Here is a 22,696-nt window from a genome sequence, read left to right on the forward strand (position 1 = left end):
GAAACAAAGATTTTCTGACCTGAAAGCAATTAATCGAAACAAAATATCTGAACCGGGTCGGACCATAATCCAAATGGACTAAATCGGGTCAAACTAGTCGAATCGGCCCACAACAGATGGGTCAAGCCAAATTGAACCAAACAGGTAACTATCAGGCCGGGCCTTATCTGCCTTCTTTCACTCGCTGGTTGATAACCCTAGCTATCAGAAGGTTTCTGCAACAGGTAACTATCGGGCCGGGCCTTGTCTTCTTTCTTTCACTTGCTGGTTGATAGCCCTAGCCATCAGAAGGCTTATGCAACTTGACAATCACATACCTTTGCCATAGAAGGTTTCTGCAACAACTGATAAGCAACTTCGCAATCACACCTCGATGGCTATCACCACACAACTGCTACCCAGAAATAATAAACAACTCAATGATAACAAAGATCAACAAAAGCGATGACGATTAGAACGATGTAGGATCAACAACTTGTATACGATGTATTATGCTCTCTGTATGACTACCAACTAGGATGAAACAGCAATCGGCTGAAGATGAGGATCATCCTGCTCTGATACCATGTTCACTTTGTAATAGAGAGGTTTTGGGGTATTTTTTGTGAGAGAACAATCAACCTCTCTCACTGCTATATATACATATAAAACTATTTCACATTACAACAAAATGACCAGCATACCCCTTATAGGAGATATTCCCAAATATACCTATATACATTATACATTCTAACATAATACATAGTACGTTATTATGGATTAATGAATGCCACGTGTTTGCGTAACTTAGTGCTACATGGCATAAAGAAACATGATGCCTACATTTTTTGTCCCTGCATATGCGTCACTTTCATTCCAGTACGCACATGCATTTTTTTTATTGTTGCTGCTGTTTATAACATTGGTGTGAATGTGTCATTTTGCTGACAATACGTCTCTTCAATTCCCATGTCAGTAATAGTAGTGCCGCTCCTTATCCATCTGAGGAAATACAAGATAGAAGAAATACAAGACAAATATTTAAAGGCTTGAATTAGAGTAATCACTCATCACAGCTCTAGTATTTATATAATAAAAGAGCACATGTTAATATTACAAGAAAAAAAACTAAATAAAATCACTGCAGATTCTATTCCTAAATATATGCATAAATAAAGTCAAATTCCATGATTCTAGGTTATCATATCTCTGCAACTATGATAAGTCAGATCCCATGATTCTAGGCTATTATATCTTGGCTAACACTCCCCCTCAAGTTGGTGTGTGGATATCTGAGATGCTCCACTTGGACAATGCATCCTTAAACGCATTCATGCTGATGCCCTTCATAAGAATGTCTCTAAGCTGTTGAGAGGTAGTGACAAACGGAGTGTAAATCTGACCGGAGATGATCACATCTTAAATGAAGCGCTGGTCAACCTATACATGCTTAGTCCTGTCATGTTGAACGGGATTTGCTACAAGCTAATGGCAAACTTATTGGCACAGTAAAGTGAGAATTGAAGTGACATAGGAAGACGCAAGTTTGTCATCAACCCTTTCAACTATAGCAACTCACATTCCAAGAGCCATAGCCTTATACTCTGCCTCTGCATTCAATTGAGTGACAACATCTGCTTCTTACTGCTCCAAGTAACCATAATCAATATCTATCTTGGCCTTAACTCGTAAGCAACCATGATTGGCAAACAAAATACCGCTGTAGTGCAGGATCCGAATAGCTGCATCAAGGTGAGGGGTGCGAGGAGAGTGCATGAATTGATTCACGACGTAAGCAATGTCAGTTCTTCCCAACAAGTTGCTGATACTAACCAACATTCGAGAATAGCTCCCCCTCAGAAGCTCAATTAGAATATCAACCAAATGAGTGCCAAGCTGGCCAGAAGAAGAAAACATGTCAAGAACATACTTACAGTGCGAGATGAAAAAGCTAACCATGGTGTGAGCCACGTTAATGCCCAAGAAGTATGAAAGGGAACCAAGGTCCTTAATCTTAACTTGGCGACCAAGATAGCATTTAACAATAGCAATCCCGGCAATGCCATCTCCGATAAAAATAATATTTATACACATACACAATGAGAGCAACTGTCTTACCACTTGAATGACATAAGAACAAGGTATGAACAATTGCACTTTGTAAGAAACCATACTGGAGCATGGCAGTTCCAAAGCGATCAGACCAAGCTTAAGGGGGCTGCGTGAGGTCGTACAGGGAGCGGTGAGGACGACAGACCATCGCAGAATGGATAGGAAAGCAATGTAGAACAACTCGCTCACGATTATCTGCACATACAGGATCATCGCACAGTGAGGCAGAAAAGGTAAGGAGAATAGAAGGAAATAAATAAATAAATAAATAAGGAAAAGTCAAAAGGAGATTTGGTGTAGTTGCCAGCAATAGAAGATATTATTCTCCATTGCAAGAATTAAGGAGGATTCAGAAAATAAATAAGAAGATTTGGTGTAGTTGCCAATAATAGAAGATATTATTCTCCATTGCAATATTTAGGGAGGATTCTACTCCATCAAATCTCAGATTTTCCCTTTAATATTATTTCACGCATGCTTTTTTTTTTTCTAATTTTATTTTTGACTTGCCTATATAAAGGCAAGATATGTAAGTCTACAGACATCATCAATATGAATATAAATTTTATTTTCTCTCTTGTGAGTGTTTTCTTTGTGAATCCAAGGGTTTAACCCTGTTCTTTATTGTATGTGCTACGTTAGCTGGTATCAGAGCAAGGTTTCGAATCCAAGATTTGCCTTCGTTTTCGATGGCCGGTTAACGAGATGGAAGCAATGCCTCCAGCGACGGTGATCGTGATGGAGTAGCTCTTTTAAGGGCTGAGTTTATTGAGTTCCAGACCAATGTTAATCGAACCTTGCTTGATATGCATGAAACTATGCGTCCAGTATTGGCGAGATTGACAACGGTAGAACTTAACCACGAGAACAACAGGCTACCCAACGATGGTGATCATGGCCGTCCTGCTGGTAATCACAACCCAAACCCACCGAATAGGCAACCAGCGTATGAGGAAAATGTCAATTTTGGTAACAACCGAGCTTTAGAGGTGGTTGGAGATAATCGAGGTTGATGGGAAATTGATGATTCCAGGGATTTTCGTATGAAGATTGACCTACCCACCTTTTAAGGTCATCTCGTACTGAAGAATTCTTGGATTGGATTAGTGAAGTTGAACGTTTCTTTGGCTATATGAAAATCCAGGAGGAGAAGCAAGTCAAACTCATGGCCTATAAGTTAAAAGGCGGGTGCATCAACATGGTGGGATCAAGTGCAAACTACCCGTGCACGTGAGGGTAAGGATCCGGTGCGTACATGGGTTAAAATGAAGAAGTTGATGAAAGCTCGATTTTTACCCCCTGATTACGAACAGGTTCTTCATTAGAAATATCAGTCCTGAACATAGGGAAGTAGAACGATTGCTAAATATGGTGAAGAATTTTATCGGTTGTCATCCCGTAACAACCTGGTGGAACCCAAATTTAGTATGGTGGCCCGTTTTAAAGGTGGGTTATGATGGGATATTGAAGAGAAAGTGGCGCTGCAACCGTTATTCATACTGTTTGAGATTGTCACGGCGGCGGAGAGAGCATAATCGTTATTGGAGAAGTTGAAGAATCGGTCTCGTGGTTCATATAATACCCCATATCCTACACATGACATGGGTAAACAGACCGCGGTAGCCCTTGTTCCAATGACAATGTGAGGCATTGGAGATAGTCTAACAAAGGCCAAACCCGCAGCACCCATATGCCCTGCTGGAATGGGTGCCCCAGCTATGAAGGAAAATCCTTATGCTCACCCAAGTATGGGCAAGTGTTTTCGATGTGGAGAACCTGGCCATAAATCCAACAACTGCCCTAGCGACCGATAGTAAATTTGGTCGAGCATGAGGAAGGCGAGGGTAAGGAAGGTGAGTTCCTTACCTTTGAAGAAGAAGAGGTGACTGAAGGAGACAATGGCGAGTTGTTGTCCCACTCTTTAGTCGTGAGGAGGTTGATGTTCACGCCAAAGAAGGAAGAGCACCCGCAGCATCATAATGTGTTCCGTACACGTTGCACTGTCAACCATAAGGTATGTGACGTTATTATTGATAGCGGTAGTAGTTATAACATTGTTTCCTTAACAATGGTTCGAAAATTGCGGCTTAAAACAGAGAAACATCTCCATCCATACAAAATTTGATGGATCAAGAAGGTTCAAAAATGCGAGTAACTGAAACCTGCACCATTCCATTCTCAATTGGGAAAGCATATGCAGAGGAGGTGCGTTGTGATTTGTCGACATGGATGCATGCCATATGATATTAGGCAGACCATGGCAATTTGATGTCGATGCCACTCACTGTGGTAGAGACAATGTGTATATTCTATACAAGAATGGTTAGAAGATTGTTTTGGGTCCGCTGAAAGAAGCCGAATTTCTCAAAGGAAATTCAGTTATGTTGATCAACAGTGAGGAATTTCTGGCCGAGGTAACAACTGCCCCTGAAATCTTTGCTGTTATGTGCAGGGGGGAAGTAGTTGAACAACCTCCTTTTACAGTACCAGCAATAGTGCAGCCATTACTGCAGGATGTTAGTCAGTTGGTGTTAGAAGACTTGCCTGATAGTCTCCCTCCCATAAGGGACATTCAGCACCACATTGACTTGGTGCCCTGGGCGAGCCTGCCAAATCTACCACATTACCGAATGAGTCCTAACGAGAGTCAGATCTTACAAGAGCAAGTGGAAGAGTTACTATAGAAAGGGTTGATTCAGGAGAGTATGAGCCCCTGTGCTGTTTCGGCTTTGCTAGTACCGAAGAAAAATGGCGGTTGGAGAATGGGTGTTGATAGTCGCGCAATTGACAAAATCACTGTCAATTCCATGGTTGGATGATATGCTGGATATGTTGGCGGGATCGAAAGTCTTCACCAAAGTGGACCTCAAGAGTGGATACCATTAGATCAGAATTCGCCCTGGGGATGAGTGGAAAATGGCATTCAAGATAAAAGAAGGAATGTACGAGTGGTTAGTCATGCCTTTCGGATTATCCAACGCGCCAAGTACTTTCATGCGGTTGATGAATCAGGCACTCAAACCATTTATTGGTCGATTTGTAGTTGTTTATTTCAACGATATTTTGGTTTATAATCAAACAGAGGCAGAGCCTTTTTCACTTGAGAGAGGTATTAACAACTTGGCAAAATAATAAACTGTTCATTAATCTGAAGAAGTGTAGCTTTGTGACCCCAAGCCTAGTATTCTTCGGTTATGTGGTTTGTAGTGATGGCATTCGGGTAGATGAGGAGAAGGTGAGAGCCATTCGGGAGTGGCCTACGCCGCAGAATGTGGGAGAAGTACGCAGTTTTCATGGCTTTGCCACGTTCTACCGAAGGTTCATCAAGAACTTTAGTAGTATTGTGGCCCCCATCACAAAATGCATGAAGAAAGGAAAATTTCAATGGGGAGAGGAAGCTGAGATAAGTTTTGCCTTAATCAAAGAAAAATTGTCAACAACCCCAATCTTAGTCCTCTAGATTTTGAGAAGCCATTTCAGGTAGATTGTGATGCCTCAATAGTGGGAATCGGAGCAGTTCTATCACAAGAAGGAAGGCTAGTAGCATTTTACAGTGAGAAACTGAGTGAAGCACGCAAGAAGTGGACTACCTATGAGTTGGAATTCTATGCGGTGGTGCAAGCTTTGCATACATGGGAGCATTATCTTATCCAGCGAGAGTTCGTGCTGTTTATAGATCATCAGGTACTGAAATCCATTAACAATCAAAACAGTGTTAATCGGATGCACGCGCGATGGGCGGCTTATATGCAGCGATTCACCTTCTCGCTAGAACACAAGTCACGACAACAGAACAAAGTTGCAGATGCACTAAGTCGGAGAGCAGCTTTCTTAGCGACTATGAGGGCTGAAATCACAGGGTTCGAGTGCCTGAAGGAGTTATATGAGGCCGACGAAGATTTTGGCCAAGCTTGGGCAGTGTGTCAAACAAGCCAATCCTTTAAAAGGTTGCACATGCAGGAAGGTTTTCTCTTTAATGGCAATCAGTTGTGTATTCCACAGAGCTCTTTGCGGGAGAAAGTGGTTCGTGAATTGCATGGAGGAGGAATAGGAGGATATTTGGGGCATGCTAAGATGCGAGAGCTGGTAGAAGAACGGTCTTATTGGCCACAACTTAAGCGTGATGTGAAGAACCATGTGCGGCGGTGCTCAATCTGCCAAACTAATAAAGGCCAATCTTGGAATACTGGTCTTTCCACACCGCTGCCTGCTCCAGATGTTCCATGGGAGGATTTATCCATGTATTTTGTTCTAGGCTTGCCGAGGACGCATTGAGGAGCATACTCTATTTTTGTGGTGGTTGATCGATTTTCCAAGATGTCCCATTTTATTGCATGCAAGAAGACGAACGATGCAATCCAAATGGCCAATTTGTTCTTTAAGGAGGTGGTTCGTTTACATGGGGTGCCACAGTCCATTACCTCAGATCGTGACACCAAGTTCTTGTCTCACTTTTGGCGTACTTTATGGAATAGATTCGATACCTCTCTTAATTTCAGTAGCACCAGTCAACCCCAGACTGATGGCCAAATAGAGGTGGTGAATAGGACCCTTGGAAATCTAATTCGCTGTATTTTAGAAGAGAAACCAAAACAGTGGGATCTTGCTCTTGCCCAGGCAGAATTTGCTTACTATTGCATGGTTAACAGGTGCATTGGCAAATCCCCGTTTGCGGTTGTGTATTGTTGTCCTCCAAAAGTTGCTTTGGATTTGGTATCCTTACTGAAGTTGCTGAGGAAGAGTGTTGCTGCAGAGAAAATGGCTGAGCGCATTAAGACCATTCAGGAGAGTGTTAAGAAACATCTAGAGGAAACTTACGCCAAATACAAGGCCGCAGTTGACAAGAGACAAAGGAAAAGATTATTTGAAGAAGGGGACCTGGTTATGGTGTATCTAAGAAAAGAGAGTTTTCCAGTGGGAACATACAACAAGTTGCAGGCCAAGAAATATGGTCCGTACCAGATTCTAAAGAAAATCAACGACAACGCCTATGTGATTGGTTTACCTGCTGACATGGTAATTTCTTCTACCTTCAACGTGGCTGACATATATGAATATTAACCGCCAGATTTGGGTAACTCAGGGCTGAGTTCTTTTTACGCAGGGGAGACTGATGTAGAACAGCTCACTCACGATTATCTGAGCATACAGGATCATCGCAAATCAGGGAGGCAGAAAAGGTAAGGAGAATAAAAGGAAATAAATAAATAAATAAATAAGGAAAAGTCAAAAGGAGATTTGGTGTGGTTGCCATTAATAGAAGATACTATTCTCTATTAAGGAGGATACAGAAAATAAATAATAAAATTTGGTGTAGTTGCCAATAATAGAAGATATTATTCTCCATTGCAAGATTTAAGGCGGATTCTACTCCATCAAATCTCAAATTTTCCCTTTAATATTATTTCACGCATGCTTTTTTTTTTTTTTTTTGACTTGTCTATATAAAGGCAAGAGATGTAAGTCTATAGACATCATCATTATCAATATAATTTCAGTTCTTTTTATTTATTTTCTGAATCTTTCTTAATTCTTGCAATGGAGAATAATATCTTCTATTGCTGGCAACTACACCAAATCTCTTTTTGACTTCTCCTTATTTATTTATTTCCTTCTATTCTCCTTACCTTTTCTGCGTCCCTGATTTGCGATGATCCCTGTATGCTCAGATAATCGTTAGCGAGTTGTTCTACATCAAAAGCAAAAGTCCGGAGGGGGAACCATACACCTCCTCCTTTAAGTCACCATTAAAAAAGGCATTCTTGACTGTTAGAGATATTAACTCCCTCCAATTAGCTTTGCTACCAGTTATTGGGAATTAAATCCCCCTTTCATTCAATCACAGCTGAAGCATATCATCATCACATCATCAATCACACACAACATGGAGATAAAATTATACATCAATCAAGCACAACACAATATTTAATGTGGTTCACCTCAACCTCTTGGGCTACATCCATGGAGAGAGAACTTTCACTATTATGAATCAAGGAAGAGAATATACAATTAGATGCCAACCCTACTCACTTACTCTCTATCTTTTGAGGCTACATCTTTACACTCGGGAATTACACTCTCCTCCTCACAACACTCATTCTTTCAACCCATATTTCTTCTCTTTACCTTCTCCACCCAACTCGACCTCTATTTATAGAGTCTTCAACACATTCCTTCTTGAACAAGGATTCCCATACCTTGTCTAACAAAAAGTTACCAAATTGATCACAATTCCAAAATAGAATCCAAGTGAGAGTCAACTTCCTTAATTACAAAGAAACAACTTGCCCTACAAGTCTGTAGCCTTTAGGAAAACAATTCTTCAAATAAGGGAACAAATCCCGCACATATCAGGCAAGTACCCTGATCTCTCCCACTTCATCTATCTCACCACCTTCTCCGTTGCCACCAATCTAGCCAACCGCTCCTGCAACGACCCTAAAATGAAACCAATTATAAAAAAATTTCGGCATGACCTCTGCTAAAAAGGGTCCTACGCTAACTTGCTTAACTATATAAAAATGCAATGGCCTCTCTTGGACCTTCAAAATTTATCTAATCTGTCCCAGCACACAATGCAAATAATATAAAACATTCCCAAAATAACAACATCAACAACCTCCTCAAAATATCCCATCACCATCAACCCATTCATCCAGAATAAAGGCGTACTGGTCTTATACATAGTTCCATGCTCATATACTAGAATTTTACTCCAATTACATTTACTTACAGTCCATGAATATAATTACAATAACAAGAGTCCATAAGTCTCCGTACAAAATACAATATACTAAGTTTTACAAAAACAGTGAGGCTTGGATACGAAAATAGCAAAATGATCTTCTAATCCAAATTAGGCATGTGGTGGGATGTCATCCGCCACTTCTTTCCCATGTCCTGAAAAATGTTAAATTAATAGGGTGAGCATAAAGCTTAGTAGGTGGTGCCTAAGACACACCTCTTGTGACCCCGTGAATCCAAACAATGAATAGAAATAGGAAGCGGGGTCATACTATGCCGGGAAGGAACACAACATTAATTCCAATTCCAAAATAACAATGCCGTGCCATGATATGTGATACCATGAATGTTGCTCCCCATTTTTAAAATCCAAATCCATCACTTTTCAAACTGTTAATATAACGCGTCTGTTGGTGACTCCGCGGCGACACGAGAGAAGGATTGGCTACTATCCCTGACCGTTGGTACCTCTGCGGCGTCATTTGGGGCCAGATAGCTCAACCACGCTAGGGCAATCTCCCTAGTTCCCTTTAGGTTATATTAACACCACGGCCCTTTGGTAGCTCCGCGGCGACCGGGTTTTTCACAAAACCATTTCATCAAATCTTTTTCCCAAAAATCCCCTTTTTTCATTTCAAAACAATTCTTTCCCTTTTTCCTTGCCCAATGCTATGCATGAATGCATCATGCTTTTCAACAATATCATAAAAGGGAATCACATACCGGACAAGTCATGTGTTCACAATATAGCAAGCTTTGTAGGAAATTTCTAATAATAACCAACATGTCTCTATAATGAAAATTTAGCAAATCAAACACAATAGACATAGAAATTCACCACTTAAACATGCTTTCTCATACAACATCAGTTAATTCACATAATTACATGCTTTAATTCAAAAGAAGAATTCTAGAAATATATCTCAAGCTTTCTAATCACAAAATTCATCACTTATAACACAATGGGCATGAAAACTTCATCATTTAAACATAGTTCTTCATCACATATCAATTTAGCATGCAAATACATCTCCTATACAACACATAGCAAAGTTTACATGAAATATATACAAAATTAATCATGTAATAACACAAATTATGAGGAATTGACTCACAAAAATCCAAGAGGTTATGGATTAGAAACCCTTGCCTCCTACTTGAAGCAAAACCCCAAAATTCCCAAGTTAATGCCCTAGATCTCGAAATTCCCAAGTGCACCAAACTAGGAATTGCTCTAATCAACTTGTAGATCTCGCCGTGAGCTTCAATTTGCCACAAACAACACTTCAAAAATACTAGGTATTGAAAGGGAAATCAAGCTTCAAAGTCTTGAAGCAAAAAGAAAAAGAAAATGGAAGTTTGAGAGGAAGAGAGAGAGAGCAGCGGGAGAGAAAGAGAGAATGAGACCAAGAATTGTGGTCTCATGACCACTTAAGAATGATAGTGGGTCCCACAACTTTTCCTTTTTATTTTTCCTTTTCTTTTGTTTTTTTTCTTATTAATTCACATGAAATACTTTAAATAAAAATGCATGTGATGCAAATGGATCTAACTAAAATCCTCGGATGCAACAATTCCTGCAGCGGGTCCCACACAAGACCGTCCGGCCCGAAAAACGAAAAATGCGAAAATGGTCACCCTTGTATTTCAAAGAGTTCTGAACTCAATGGAATGCCCCAAACAACTCTCAGACATAACCGGCACACTCCGCAGTGCCCGGTGCGCAAAACGGTAAAAGAAGAAAATGCCCTTGCTGCGATAAAATTTTCGGAAAAATGAAAAATGGCGAAAATTTGGAAACATCACAGCTCCTCCCTTGCCTCCTTGTCCCAAACACTACCCTTCACTCCTCCAATCTGACCCATTATTACCCTTCCAACCTTACTGATGTTAGCTGCTACCACATCCTCCTCATGTACATATCTTGGAGCAACCTCTGTTGGATTTCGATCGTCGAGGAACATGTCACCACACTTACCAAACAACCTGTGAGCATCCAACAATTTCTGCTTCATCAACATCATTCACAACCCCACTACAACACCATCATCGTACCGACTACCGAAGATGAGTGTTGACGGGGCATCAGTGGAGGTTGCGGAGATTGAGCCATCCACGTCGCCAATTCTGCTAATCAGTTGGTTTGGGTCTTAATGGTGGTTAGCAGCGATGGAGATTGAGTCATCCACGTCGCCAATTCTGCTAATCAGTTGGTTTGGGTCTTAATGGTGGTTAGTAGCGACGGTAGAGGCAATGACACTCAATTATATGGAATGGTCTATAGTTAGGTTTTCAATCTACTCGACACAGATTTTAAATTAAAAGGCGAACTCCTGTCTTGGAACTAACTTTTGGAAATTGGGCAATGCAGAATTCTGATTGAATTCTAAATAATCGGTCATTCTGTAGTGTGGTCCCTGTTAATCAAGGCGACTGGATGGGATAGATTGGATACATATCCTATGTTTGGCATTTTTTTGCCCAAAGTGGCTACTCTCAGAATTCGGAACCACTTTCTCATGCTTGAGAGTGCACCAAGCAATGACACCTAATTTGATTTTGAATCTAATTGAAAATCAAGGGAATTGAAATTTAGACTTCTGATTCCAATTCCTAGGTTTCAATTCTTGGAATTTCTAATTCTAGTTTTAATTCTAAATTCTAAATCTACTCATGTTTTCCCCTTTCAACTTGGAATCTAAAATAAAATGAAAAATTAATTATTCTTATTTGCATGTCAATACTGTAATTGTCCTTGTCTCCTTGCACCCTGCTAGCAGCGTTCATGATTATTATGGACATGCATTTGTAAATTCTACCATGATGTTGCTAGATACAAAAAGCAGAAAGAAGAGGACATTGCTGTCTGCGAATGCAAATATGATGCCAATGATCCTGATAGTGCATGTGGGGAGAGGTGCTTGAATGTACTGACCAGCACAGAATGCACGCCTAGCTACTGCCCTTGCGGTGACTATTGCAAGAATCAGGTAAAAATATGAGGTCAATGTGTGCGTAGTATCTTTAAATACTACTGTTATAGTACTTTTTGGGGGTGGAAAAGTAAATTTCATGTGTGTCTGTCTGCTATGCTGTATAGAAGTTATAGATGCTACAGCAAAACCTCATAAGTAAATATCTCGAGGATTACTTATCAACTGCGATCTACATGAAAGATCTTGAAACATTTTTCAAATACAGAAGTTCAGCATCCTCCAATAAAATAGTGAATTAGGCAGCATTTCAAGTTGCGGTTCAATCCTCATAAATTTCATCATTGATATTATGATATATATTTTTTTTCTTTGACATAATAGAACCCCAAACCAGATTGTTTTGATCACCTCTTGCTCAACTTGTCTACTTGGAAGTTGGGAGTATTTATTGTGCATAGCCATTAATCATACGATACTGCCAGCCATTTTTATTTCTTTTTGAGATTCAGAAAAATGTAACCAACTCCATATTTCTATGGAATATCTGAACTAATGTATTTTATTATTAATCGAGGTTTGTTAAATTTCTGGAATGTTTCTTAGTAATTTGAATATTAATCTGTTAACAACTAATCAGATTGAAGCTATATAATGGTATCATTGTTCCCTGAAATTGAAATATTTGCAAGATCTAGGTTGCAATTTGTATTAATTAAAGCAGCTGACAGGATTCCTAAAATTGGTACATACTACATACTCGAAGAGCCCCTGTATTCTTCATGCTGATTGACGATGATTACCATAGTGTTAACCATGTCATATATGTAATACTGCCCATTTATGTTTGCAAGTAATATAATTGTCTTCTCGACATAATTGCTTCTTTTTAGAAGACAGTTTAGTCTCCTTTTCTGTTTCTTTCTCAAGTCTGTGAATTTATGAATTCTCATTTTATGTAGGGGATCAATTAATTAACATACTGTTTCTTACGTGTACATTTTCTACTCAAGTTGTTGACACAATTTTAGTGTATTTTAAGGTGGAACGTATTGTTTTTGTTTGTTGTGTGTCGGTTTCTTGAAAACTAAATAGGATCACTGATGAAAGAAATTATAATATGGAATATGATTAATCATACTACATCTACACTACTTTCCAATAAAAACTAAAAACTCTTCCTTCAGAACAATTAAAAAAAAAAAAAATGCTTGAATTTGGGCAGGTAACCAATTATTGGTGTTCTAACAAAATGCTGTGATAGGAATCACTTCTTTTATCCATGTTTGTGTTTTGAAGTGAACAAAAACATAGAGAATGCCCATGGTCAACTGTTTTCCTTTTCCGTTTTATGCGTTCTCGTTCTTGGCATATAGTTTTAGCTTTATTACTATGTGTATTTTGAAGCTGAAGTTAATTCTCCTTGGTGAAATTTAGTCCCGAGGATGGCCAGCGAATTAAAATGTTATATGTAATGAGGTGATTTTCATAGCTTGGGGAGTTTTGGTTGTCTTCCTACTATGTGAACAAATTTTCCTTGATAATGGGCAGTTGGTTTACACATATGATGGTTTTAGAATAAAAAATTCTGAAGAGGAGGAAGTCTTGATGGCAAGTGTTGGTTTTGACGTTGCAGTTTGCTGATTAAATTGGTGGCTGGCATGATTTATCAAAATTCCAAAAAAAAAAAAAAAAAAAAAAGAAAAATTAAATGTGGTTATGTGTATTCCTGCTGATTCTTATTATTAATAATTGTTGAAAGATATAAAAAATTGAAGGGAGAACTTAAACATTAACAACACAAGGATAAAACGTGGTTCGGCAATAGCCTACATCCACAGCACACAAAGCCCAAAGGGCTACATCACTTTCATTATATTCTCTCTTAGTTTTTGTGTACAATGATCACCTCTACTTGTAGGTGAAAGAATACAAACATGTGATAAATATGATATACGAAAGATTCTTAAAATTACTTCCTTGATTCACTCATATTAATATTCTGTCAAGGAGTGATTTAAGGGCTTTAATAACTCCTATAATGATATTCTCCAACACTCTCCCTCAAGTTGGTACACAGCGATTTTAACAAGTGTCCAACTTGAAACTAAATATGAAGTTGTCGAGAGTCCGAGATGAGTAGATCCGGAGATCCGAAATGATTTGATTCGGAAATCTGAGACGTGTAGATCCGAAAATCCAAGACTAGTTGATCTGAACAATCCGAGACAAGTAGAATATAGAGTAGCGTCTGATAAACTTGCTTTGACACCATGTTGAAAGATATAAAAAATTAAAGAGAGAACTTAAACATGAACACCACAAGGATAAAACGTGGTTCGGCGTCACTATTGCCTATCCACGGCACACATAGTCCAAAGGGCTACATCACTTTCATTATATTCTGTCTTAGTTTTTGTATACAATGAGAACCTCTATTTATAGGTGAAAGAATACAAACATGTGATAAATATGATATACGAAAGATTCTTAAAATTACTCCCCTGATTCACTCATATTAATATTTTGTCAAGGAGTGATTTAAGGGCTTAAATCACTCCTATAATGATATTCTTCGGCAATAATAAAACCTAGTATAATTGTACAGTGTACACTGTACACAATATTCCAAAAGTAGTATAATTGTACATAAGGTCCACATGGGAAGTTTCAGTAGTAATTTATGGGCTAAATCTATCTCAACTTGAAAAAAGATACATGCACTATAGCCACCCCAAATGACCCTTGTTGATCTCGAGTTCAAACACCTTAATTAATCTAGTTGTTATCTTCTTTCAAATGGTGGATTTTGGTTTTTCCTAGACTAGGATTTTTGTTTTTTCCCTTGGGTTTCCGTGTAAAAATCTCGGTGTTCATTGCTTTATCTACTTTTTACTGCTACGAACTGAATTAAAATTCTTTTAATCTAACTTTAAATCATGGTTCGCAGAATCGGTGGCGGTTGCGGTGTAACGGACTTGGACAAAGTTATGTAAACTGGTCGATACGGATCGCGTATTGGACTTAAAAAAGGGTCGCGTATCAGCTGATGCGTCGCGTTACAGCTGATGCGTCGCGTTACGGCGAACCATGGTTTAAATTAAAAAAGTAGCAAAAATCCATAGTTCGCTTTACAAGACCTTTTTATCTCCCCCTCTAGGTCTAGATTTTTATATATAGAATTTTAGAATTCTAATTGCTCCTCTCAAATTTTTTCTATTTTCATTTTTGTACATATAAAATTTTGGGTTAATTACACTCACACCGCTTGAGGTTTGTCATATTGAAAGTCAGATGAAAGTTAGCCCATTTTTAAACAAAGAAACCCCCTCAACTTTGCTCCATTTCACAAAGGCACCCCTGAGCACTCTGACGCGTAATAAAATGACTAAAAAGCCCTTTGACTTGTCAACTGAACCATTAAAATTTTGAAATTACCGATTTAACCTTCTAACTAATTCTAATTAACCAAAGTAACCTTCATCACTACACCAGAATACATATATACAGTATATATCATATCCTCCTCTTATACATATACATACATACATATAGAGAGAGTGGGAGAGAGGAGGGGAAGAAGAAGAGGGTGGTTGCCACCCCACCATAGCTAGGGGTAAATTTTATTCTCCGTTCGGTAGGAAAGAAAAAAATTGGTTGGAAGGGAGAGAAGAAGGGATGGATGAGACATCTCTAGTGAAGAGATTATGTATTTTCTTCTTTTTGTTCGGTTGGATAGAAAAGAAGAGAATAAGCTCATAATTTACTATGTTCGTCAAGAGAGAAGGAAATAGAAAATTTTAATTGTTTTTACCATTATATCCAGTAATATTTATAATATTGTAATTTATAGAGGATAGTACTATAATTTAAAACTTGTATAATTTAGGATAGCATTTAATTTAAAAATTCTATAATAGTCCACTCGTCTTCCCTCCTTTTTTTCTGCCCATTTTTGGGTGGATGAAAATCGTAAAGGATGAAGAATGAGTCATCCTTCCTATTTCCCTTTCTTTCTTTATATCATCTTTACCGAACAAATGAATTTTGTACCATTCTTCCTATTTTCTCTCCACACCTCTTCCTTCCTTCCTACCAAACACAACATCAATGTTTGTTTTATTTTTTATTTTTTATTTGAAGTTTTAAGCAACTGTGTATAGATGTGTCAAATGTGCTATGCATATTTCAGTCAACTCTTCCCCTTTTTCCTATCCTTTTTAAAAAATTTCCTTCCATATTGTTCAATCAAATTTTTTTCCTTTTCCTTTCATTCTAATTCGTTAATCAAATCTCTCTAATTCAAGGTAGGTTTCCAACATATGCACTCTGCCAGATTTGCTGTGAATTTGATTCTTTCGAACTATGGTAAAATTGGATTCTAGGTTTTTATGTAAACTCCATCTTTTCAAACTGGTTTTGTATATTTTATTCCAAGCTCGATTCGCAATTGACGATTCACTTCTCAGTAATTTCAGAGCTTTAAATCTGTTGATTTTTCTGATAGTGGTCCCATTTATAAGTTTTTTGAGTTGAATCTGGGTTCGGATGCTCTGAATTCAAGTATGAATGAAGAGGGTTGATAGCGATTCTGAAGATTGTCCTTTACTTTATTTTATTTATTTTAATTGGATGAGAGTTTGAGGGGAAAAAATTGGATGAGAGATTGAATTTCTGGTTGATATGGATATGGATATGGATGAGAGATTCATGTATTTTGTTTCCTTGGAAAGTGGAGAATTCATGGATTCTTGCATCATTTATGTTCTCTCTCTACCCTCTTCTCCCTCGAAAACCCATAATTTTCTGCCCCTCTATCTCTACCTTCTCACCTTTATGAGAGACCCACCATTACCACCGCAACATCCACCATCACCACCACCACCCACCATTGCCACTGCAATATAAACCACATTTATTTTTTTACTTTCCATAAATGAATTGAACTGGGTTCAATCAAACATACATACATACATACATACATATATATATATAAACACACACCGCACCAAACCCATCGTCAATTGCGGTGATGGTGTGAAGAAGTGGTGGTGGTGGTGGTGGTGCTGGGTATGGCTTGGTTGTGTTGTGTTGGGAGTAATTCTGTCATTTAAATTTTTTGATATATTAGATTAAAATTAATATTTTATTGAAGGGTAATCTCTTCTTTTCTCAACTTTTAAGGGTTTGTTTAGATCAAATTTCTGATAGGGGGTGTCATTGTTCAAGAAGAGGCCAACTTTCATCTGGCTGTCAAATAAGGCAAACCTTAGGGGTGTGAGTTAAATAAATTCTAGAATTTTAAAAAAATTTAAACCACCTCCATGCTTTTAGCCCGTAGTTTAATCTCTTCTTGATCACTAGACACTCCATATCTTCATGTCTAATCCTCTCTTTTCCTATGCTACACAGATTTCTTTCAACTATTTTTTCTGTAATAAAGGATCACAATTTCTAAGAAGGTTAAAAATGAACCTAAATAAACTATTTTTTTCTACTTATCTTGTATTTTATAGGATACATATTTATCAAAAAAATTTTATAGGATACATGAAAATGATGAATTTATACCAGTTAGAAAAATGTGAGACCCATATTGTAAAACACACAATTCCCTTATTTGTTTGGTTTAATCTACTTATCAATTAGTTTTTGATTGGGAGAACCTAATGTGAAGAGAAGCTTCATTCATTAATTTTTTATTATTGCAATCGAGGACTTTCTAGCTTTGTTAAGTCCTAACTAATTTGATCTATTGAAAAATTCTTCATATTATTCACTAAATGTGGCTTGATCTGACCTGAAGTGGATAAGGAATATATTTGATCTGATATAATAGGATAACTGCCGAATTACCTATTTTTGAATTCATATCCGATTTTGTAGTTTATCAGATATCCGATTTGGTAACCAGATCTGTTAAGAGGCTTATTTTTAAAAAAAAAAATTAAAAATGTGGGAAAGCGAGAGAAGGGCCAAAAATATATATGAACAAAAAGAGAGAAGAAATTAGATATTTGATTCTTAGTTAAAGAAAAAAAACAATAAAGATTTATTTTAAAAAAATCAATTAGAGGAAGAAAATAATTAAAAAAATGAAGAAAAACTGATATAATTAAGAGTTCCAATACTGTACTATGTAAACAACATTTTTGATTAATTTTTTCATCACCTGCATACCAATTGAATAATAGATGATGTTAACCACCATCTAGTCTAAAACTTAAGTTGTTAGAGAGGGTGTAACTTTAATATTGAAAATATTCAACACGTTCCCTCACCCCTCACGTAGTCACGTGTGCTTCTTTTGGTCCAACACACATTCCATTGTAATTATCAGGTGACAATGAGGTTTGAAGTCAGGACCTTTGTCTACTCTGATACCATGGTAGCCACCATCTACTCTAAAAGTTTAAGTTGTTACAGAAGATGTAACTTTAATATTGAAATCTTTTAATAGATAATATATGTATAGCATATTATATATTATATTTGGTTGGATTAGAAATGGATCGGATTGACCATTAATTTCTTCCGTAATTATATCACTTTCAAATAATTTCTCTTTTTCTCCCCGTAAGTGTATCACTTTCAAATAATTTATTCTTTATTACCATGACGTGTTGACAGTGTTGTAGAAAATTGAATTGTTTGATCTATATCGCATAGCGTGCGAGATGATCTGCATGAATAATTTCTTTGGTATTTACAACTTTTGGGCAAATGATGGATGGCCTTCTCAATTATTCACTCCTTGCATTTTCCTTCTTTATATGGTTTTTATTGGAAACTTAATGGCTATATTGAAATGATAGTCTTGGATACTGAAATGATGGCTTTGATGTTTGGATTTTCAAAATGAAATTCTTGCAGCCAATATTGATAGAAAACCTCAAGGGCCAAGTTTCCTACTGTATCGGCTCAAAGTTAGAACTCATCTGTGTTTCCGTAGTTTGTCATCTTTCTATCGCTGATTTGAATGATACTAGAAAAAGTGATATATATATATTTTTAATTATGTTATGTGAAGGTGTTCAATAATTTTGTTGGAACAATTATGTAAAATCTCCTTGAGATTATGAAATATTCCATTTTTCATGATAGATTGTAAAAAACCTGTGATATTACGGCCCGAATTTGGAGCCGGGTCGCGTTGCAACCCGCTTAAAACCGACGACCCGTTTTGCTTATGGGTCGTTGAGGGGGCATAAAATCCCATTGGGCCGAGTCCAGTCCGGCCCATCAGTCTAGAGGAAGGCCCAACGATCCTCCAGCCTGCTGACTCTCATTCAAGGCCTGTTCTGATTAAAAGCAAGGCCTGTTTGACCAAAAGATTGGCCCAAGGAGTATGAAGCCCATATTATCCCAAGGGTTAGAAATAACTAAAGGATTTTTAGGGTAAGAATAGACTTCTATAAATAGAAGAAGGAAAGAAATGTAAAGGATTCGATAAAGTGTAAAAAAAAAACTTTCCTAATAGGGAGAGCAATTTCTTGCACATTCATCTGGCGCCGTCTGTGGGAAATTGACGAGTGATTTTCCGATCTAATTGATGACACAACTACGTTCTGGGACGATGATCGGTGAAGTGAGCACGCATCACCAAGAGCTTGATCGGAATAACCGATAGGAGGATCTTTGGCAGCTGATCCAGACCCTGCGTAATGAGAATGCGGAAGTCGTGGAGATGTTGCGCCAAGAGAACGCAGAGCTCCGATCACGACTGGAGCATAGATTAGAGCCCCACCTTCCACTGCTGCCGAATCGAGCAACAGCGAACCAGATCGGCCCTTAGAACGATCGGGTTGCTCCCATTCACCATGATCGAGCTGGATCCGTCCACCGTGATCGTGCTGGATCCATCCACCATGATCGAGCTGGATCCGTCCACCATGACCGTGTTGGATCCGTCCACCACGATCCACGCCTAAGGGAGCTTGACGATGGATCGAGAAGTCGATGAATGACTTAAGGATCTGAAGGCACCCACACCGTTGGACATGGCCGCCAAGGCCTCCGCCGAAATGGTTGACTCGCCCTTCACTGATGAGGTATTGAAGGCACCAAAGTCAAGGAAATTCGTTATCCCACCCTTTGCATTGTTTGATGGTTCAACAGACCCAATGGATCATGTTTATCATTTTCAGTTGAAGATGGCCTTGCACAATGATGATGATGCCCTGATGTGTAGGGTGTTTCCGACGAGTTTGACCGGACCAGCTCTTAAGTGGTTCAAGCATTTACCGAGGGGATCCATTGGAGGCTTTTGCGGGTTATGTGAGGTGTTCATGACACAGTTTTTTGGCAATTAGCAAATCCAGAAGAGTGTGTCCAGCCTCTTCACAATGAGGCAGCATAAGGGAGAGAGGTTACAGGCTTTTCTCACCAGGTTTAACCTCGAGTTGAGCTTGGTCGAAGGATGTGATCAACGAACAGCAGTTGAGGCTTTCAAGCTGGCCTCAATTCCACGGTGTGTTGGTGTGCAAGACGCCAGAGAGTATGGGAGACATGGGACAGAAAGCACAAGGCTACATCCAGATGGAGGAAGAGGAGTCCATGTGAATGCATCAGGCCACTATGGTCACTGTGGAGAGCCGTTCACGTGATAAGATCAAAGGGCAAGGTACCGATCCAAGCACTATCACAGGCTCCATGGAGACCACCAAAATGCCAAAGGGAAGACGAGACCATCACACCACTCAAATCCTCCTTGGCCAAGCTTTATCAGGACAACAAGACCAAGTTCACACCACCACAGCCAATAAGGTAGCTGATCGAGTAGAGGGACTAATCTAAGCATTGTGCCTTTCATTGTGACTTTGGCCATCAGACCAATAAATGCAGGAATCTCAGAAGGCAGGTCGAGATGATGATAGCTAAGGGAGAATTCTCCAACTATGTGTTGACCAAGGGACAATTCAATCCCAGCCAAGCTCTAAGACCAAACGCACAAGGCAGAGTGTACAATAAGGGGAACCTTCAGGAAGTCCAACTAGTGAGAGTCATTAGCAGAAGAAATATAAAAAGGAGAGAATTGTGTAAAGGCTTGAATGAGATGAATCACTCATTCACGGCTCTAATATTAATAGATAAAAAGAGCACATGCTCATATTACAAGAAAGTAAACTAAATCAAATCACAACATATTCTATAGCATAATAAAATTTCTGCTAACATGGTAAGTCATTCTATAAATCGTGGCTATCATATATGCTAGCATATGCATAATCAAATCTTTGCTATTATGGTAAGTCATTCCGTAAATCGTGGCTATCATATATGCTAACACTCCCCTTTAAGTTGGTGTGTGGATATCTGAAACACCCAACTTGGACAATGCATTCTCAAACATAATCTTGCTGAAGCCCTTTGTAAAAATCTACAAGTTGCAGAGTGAAAATTTGACTAGCAATGATTTTATCTCAAATGAAGTGCCGATCAACAAATCAAAAATGTTTCTTTAGACCATAAACAATTAACAATGTCTCCTCAGACCATAAACAACCAACAATGTCTCCTCAGACCATAAACAACCAACAATGTCTCCTCAGAGCATTTCCCTTCACATATTTAAAACATGTAGATGGAAGAATCAACAATGTTTCCTCAGACCATTCCCCTTCATACATATGTTTAAACAATGTAGATGAAAGAATCAATAATGTCTCCTCAGACCATAAAAAAGAAACAACTATGTCTCCTCAGACCATTTCTAAATGCCAAACTCGCAATGCCCTCATTGAGGTCGGACCGCCCCGCCTACTCGACACCTCCCGGATGGCCATTAGACCATTCTCGAATGGGTGGTGCCGAACTCACAATGCCCTTCTTGCAGTCGGACCACCCTATACCAAGAAGAAATATAAAAAGAAGGAGAGAATTGTGTAAAGGCTTGAATGAGATGAATCACTCATTCGCAGCTCTAATATTTATTGATAAAAAGAGCACATACTCATATTACAAGAAAGGAAACTAAATCAAATTTAAATCAAATCACAGCATATTCTATAGCATAATCAAATCTCTGCTAATATGGTAAGTCATTCCATAAATTGTGGCTATTATATATGCTAACATATACATAATCAAATCTTTGCTATTATGGTAAGTCATTCCATAAATTGTGGCTATCATATATGCTAACATTAATACCATTCATGGACGTCCTAAAGGGGACTAGGAAATTGAAGAACTGCTCCGAACACGCCTGAGGCAAGCACAGAAGCTGAGGAGAGTGAACAATGTCAGCACCACAAGGCGAGTAGATCTGGACACCTAGATCAAGTTTGATGGATCAGACCTGCAAAGAGTACAGACTCCACATGAAGATCCCCTCGTCATCAGCCACATGGTCGCGGGTTGTTTGGTAAAGCGAGTTTTAATTGACCCTCCCCTTCCCCCGATCAGACTCTTGAGTAGGTGGAGGGATTGGAGATCTAGAAGTTGGGGCAGGTACAAGAGGAATATTCGGAACATTGGGGTTGTCCTTTTTCCTCCCGAAGGTTGGAAGTTGCATATTGTCTATATTGAATCCTCGAAGGGAGATGTTGTCGAGAGCATCTAAGGTCAGTACTGCAAAGGACGAAGGGATGCTACACTAAACCTTCTCTTTCAAAAAACGGAGCCTAGCCTTGCAAATGTCGTAACTTAAGTCATCATAAGGGATGCCTAGGGAATGGCAAAGGAAAGAGCAAAAGCGTGGAAGACAAATTTCACAAGGGCACTCGCTTTTATGTTTTTTATATTTAACATATAGGGGGACAGAACACTCGCCAAAGGCGGTCGGGATGGGAAAGTCCCTTGCCAGGCCCCTCTTACCCCTATAAGGCCTTTCTTCCAACCCTTCTCAGAGTCAGGTTTGTCCGTACAGATTGACCGTTTGGCAAGAGGGAAGAGATGATAATACATGTCCTCCTGCTTGATTTTAC

General features: G+C 38.7%; 1 protein-coding gene across 5 annotated transcripts in view; it reads left to right on the forward strand.

Moving 5' to 3' along the window:
• LOC132300811 (histone-lysine N-methyltransferase ASHH1) overlaps positions 1 to 22,696 on the forward strand; it is an 87,539-nt gene that overhangs the window by 22,077 nt on the left and 42,766 nt on the right. For all 5 annotated transcript variants that reach the window (XM_059798053.1, XM_059798055.1, XM_059798052.1 and 2 more), the window contains one exon: positions 11,669 to 11,825. In XM_059798053.1, coding sequence (XP_059654036.1) covers positions 11,669 to 11,825 — 157 coding nt within the window. The remainder of the gene's footprint in view (positions 1 to 11,668; positions 11,826 to 22,696) is intronic.

This window comes from Cornus florida, unplaced genomic scaffold, assembly GCF_030987335.1.
Source record: "Cornus florida cultivar Cherokee Brave unplaced genomic scaffold, ASM3098733v1 CherokeeBrave_3.0.0_Hap2_Chr03, whole genome shotgun sequence".
In the NCBI taxonomy this organism is placed as follows: domain Eukaryota; kingdom Viridiplantae; phylum Streptophyta; class Magnoliopsida; order Cornales; family Cornaceae; genus Cornus; species Cornus florida.